This window comes from Perognathus longimembris, chromosome 13, assembly GCF_023159225.1.
Source record: "Perognathus longimembris pacificus isolate PPM17 chromosome 13, ASM2315922v1, whole genome shotgun sequence".
NCBI classification, from domain to species: domain Eukaryota; kingdom Metazoa; phylum Chordata; class Mammalia; order Rodentia; family Heteromyidae; genus Perognathus; species Perognathus longimembris.
Window position 1 is genome coordinate 13,423,377 of NC_063173.1, and position 3,969 is coordinate 13,427,345.

The 3,969-nt window shown below is 42.9% G+C and overlaps 1 protein-coding gene across 1 annotated transcript; it reads left to right on the forward strand.

The window, feature by feature from the left end:
• The first annotated feature begins 2,491 nt into the window (after window positions 1-2,491).
• On the forward strand, window positions 2,492-3,469 carry LOC125362365 (olfactory receptor 51T1). Its single transcript, XM_048361197.1, has one exon. The coding sequence runs from the start codon at window positions 2,492-2,494 to the stop codon at window positions 3,467-3,469; it is 978 nt and encodes a 325-aa protein (XP_048217154.1).
• The last annotated feature ends 500 nt before the right edge of the window (window positions 3,470-3,969 follow it).

Sequence of the window (3,969 nt, forward strand, 5' to 3'; positions counted from 1 at the left end):
ATAGCAGAAAAAAATAATCTGTAGTCCCTGCTGGAATAAAACAATAGTTATAGATATCATTATCTTATATTTGCACAGAAAACTATCAACACTCTCATATTTATCTTTATATAATACAGAGATTCTCTACCACTGGCAAATGTCTTGCAACTCCTTAATAAGCTGTGCTGAAAGCTTAGACTTTTTTTTTTTTTTTTTTTGGCCAGTCCTAGGCTGTGAACTCAGGGCCTGAGCACTGTCCCTGGCTTCTTTTTTGCTCAAGGCTAGCACTCTGCCACTTGAGCCACAGCGCCCCTTCTGGTCATTTTCTGTATATGTGGTGCTGAGGAATTGAACCCAGGGCCTCATGTATACGAGGCAAGCACTCTTGCCACTAGGCCATATTCCCAGCCCTGAAAGCTTAGACTTTTGGAGAAGGAGAATCTTGAGCTGACCATGTGCACTGACTAACCAAGCTAGATGCATCATTCCTTATGGCCTTTGCTGATGACTACGTGGCTGAAATAAAACTTGAAAAAAATCATCGATTCTGATTTTTGTTGACTAACAGTCAAAAAGCAAGTCTTAAAAAGTATCGAGATAATCATCTAAAATATAGATCCTGTCCTTCTGCCTCCCTAAAAATTCACATGGGTTGTTTTGTTATTGTTTTGCTCTTATCAGTTTTTCCATGCTATGGTTCTATAGAATTTCTTTGCATCCTTTGAGCTAGTAGATATTGCAATGTATGACATCAGCTCAGCCTGCAATTTCCTTACTTTCTTCTTTTAATCCTTATTTATAAATTTCTTTTAGTCCCCATTCATAAATTTCCCCAAGTTATGGTAACGAGATTGCCTCTCCTGCTTCTCAGCAGACCCTCGGGTGTAAAGATCACTTAGAAGTGATCTTAAGTCCATCCCAACCTGGACACAGCCAGGCCCTGATAAAAGAGACGTTCATTCAGGTAACTAGAATCAGTCCACACATTGGCACAACTTATTTTAACATCAAGAGAAGAGCAAGCAGAAAGGGGGACTTTCCCCCCCCCCCCCGAATCCTCCTGATGGGCCAATAACACGGTGCAGGCATCCACAGTCACATGCCACTGTTGCCAGCAATGATGTCTCCAGCAAGTCCCTGGACTGTTGCCACGACTAACAAGCAATTAGCACCAAGAGAGAAGCTTAGGTGTGGGGATAGTTTGTCAGAGCTTCTCTGCTAGGCCAACGTGAAGAGGCCTATAGTCATATTCCAAAATAGAGTTTGGAAATCGAGACAGGACTCCACACGTTGTATACTCATAATGAGGGAGTTCAAACTTATGCTTTAGACATCTATGGGAGGAATAGAAACAAAATATCCTAAGTATGAGATGGAGAAAGGACTGAAATGTATGTATTTCAGTATACCTGGGAAACAGAAATAGAGAACACAGTGAATCCAGACTGACATCTGTGTGGTATAGGGAATAACAGAATTAATGGAGTTATTTTAGTATATCTAGGAAATGAAATAGAGAACCCAGAGACTTACCTTGGTCTTATAAAATGAGAGTGTAAGAATAGAGTGGCCTATGAGTTGGGTACAAAGATACCTCTGAATACAATATCCCAGATTAGATTTCTACAAGAGCATCGCAAGTGCCCAGAATTGCACCTATGCTCTTCATTATTTTAGGGACAACATAGAGAGCTTTGCAACTTAATACAAATATCCATTAGGTTGCAGCTGCAATTGTTTTTGCTTTGTTGGTATTTATACACATGTATGACTTAAATATAAAAGCATTTCTTATTTAGGCCCATTTGATGCTGGGAACTAAGAGGGGAGTGAGCTTATGGGACACTGATAGTTTGTGTGTGAGCTTACAAAAAAATACCTCAGAGAAGCAACTTATGAAGAAGAAAGGTTAGTTTTGGCTTACGTTTTCAGTCTCTAGTTATTGGACTAGTTGCTTTGGTCTGTAGTGAGGTACAGCATGGCTGAAGCCCGAGGCAATAGAAAGTTGCTCATCTCACAGAAATTTGGGGGGAAAAAAACTCCAAAAGACTAGAAGGGGTGGGAACAAAAACTACCTTTCAAGGTTATTTCCCTCCAACTAGGCCCCACCTCCTAAAATTGACAACAGCCTATTATGCTATGGACCCATCATGAGGTCAGAGTCCTTCCAATGGCCTCCCCTTCCCAAGCCTCACCTCTGCACACTGCTGCCTCAGCAACCACGATTTTACCACATGAGCTGTGGGGAGCATGTAAGATGCACACTATCACAGATGGTTATAATCTGGAAGGAGTAAAGGTAAGAAAATGAGGGCAGGTTCTAACAAGAACAATCCAAGACTCTGGAGGACTCCATGATGAGCACATTTCTACTGGGAATTTTAAATAAAGGGACACAGCCATCTGCTTTCTGAAAGGTTTATAAGCGGGTTAGAAGACTTATAAGAATGATCTAGTGCCAGATATTGTCATTGTTCTGTTTCTTCTCAGTGGATGCCATGCGTTCACCATGTTGATGGTCAATAACACCACCTCATCCTCCTCCAGCTTCTTCCTCACGGCTTTCCCTGGGCTGGAACTGGCTCACATCTGGATCTCCATTCCCGTCTGTTGCCTCTACACCATTGCCCTGGTGGGAAACAGCATGATCGTGCTGGTAGTTATCGTTGAGCGCAGTCTTCACAAGCCCATGTACTATTTCCTCTCCATGCTCTCGGCTGTTGACCTCTGCCTGACCATCACGACCCTTCCCACGGTGCTGGGCGTTCTCTGGTTCCATGCCAGGGAGATCAGCATCAAAGCGTGCCGAGTTCAGATGTTCTTTGTGCATGGCTTCTCCTTCCTGGAGTCATCCGTGCTGGTCGCCATGGCCTTTGACCGCTACATGGCCATCTGTAACCCCCTGAAGTATGCCGTTGTCCTCACAGACATGATGAGCCTGGTGATGGGACTCACCATCCTGATACGGCAGGTCATTTTCATGTTTCCTTGCGTTTTGGCCGTGAATATGGTGTCTTTCCAGGGAGGCCAAGAGCTCTCCCATCCATTTTGCTTCCACCCAGACCTGATCAAATTTACCTATACCAATCCCTGGATCAGCAACTTTTGGGGAATGTTTCTTCAGTTCTACCTGAATGGCACTGACTTACTATTCATTCTCTTCTCCTATGTCCTGATCCTCCGGACGGTTCTGAGCCTCGTGGCCCCTAAGAAGCAACAGAAAGCCCTCAGCACCTGTGTCTGCCACATCTGTGCCGTGACTGTCTTCTACGTGCCCATGATCAGCCTGTCTTTAGCCCACCGTCTGTTCAGCTCCACTCCCAGGGTGATCTGCAGTGTGCTGGCCAACATTTACCTGCTCTTACCTCCTGTACTGAACCCCATCATTTATAGCTTGAAGACCAAGGTGATCCGCAGGGCCATCTTTCAGCTGTTCCAATTCAAGGGTTCACGGAACTCTAGTATGAGGAGTCTTAGAGGAAGGTGAAATTGATATATAAACTATGGTTAAGTTTAAAAAAGACTTGGAACAATGTCACCCACAGGCATTTTGTTTAGTGGCTGGATTACTGGAGAAAGAAGACGTCATTTTCCCTTGAGTTTACTCACAGAGGTTTTTTTCTCAAATATCACTTGTCAAAACCAACTTGAGTTCCACCAAATTTTTTGGTTGTTTGTTTGGTTTTTTGATTTTGGTCCCCTGACTGGGAAACGAACCACCAAAATTTTAAAACAATGACCTGGACTCCTGGGTGTACAGATTCAAAGCACAATTAAAACAATTTCCATCTGAGGTAACAATTTATCTGCTTTTAAAAAGATTTAGGTCAGAAGTAAGTGACAAGTTTTCTTTTTCTATTCAACTGAATAAGATTCAAATTTCCCAGGAGCAATAAGGATTGTTCCTTGAGGTAGTAAAAGGAAAAGTGTGCGCATAAGAATTTGTATTAAAATCTCCAAGAAATCAGCTGGTTTCAGTTCCTTAGA

Excerpts from the sequence above, each read along its gene's own strand:
- LOC125362365 (XM_048361197.1), top strand. The coding sequence starts at position 2,492 with ATGTTGATGGTCAATAACACCACCTCATCCTCCTCCAGCTTCTTCCTC.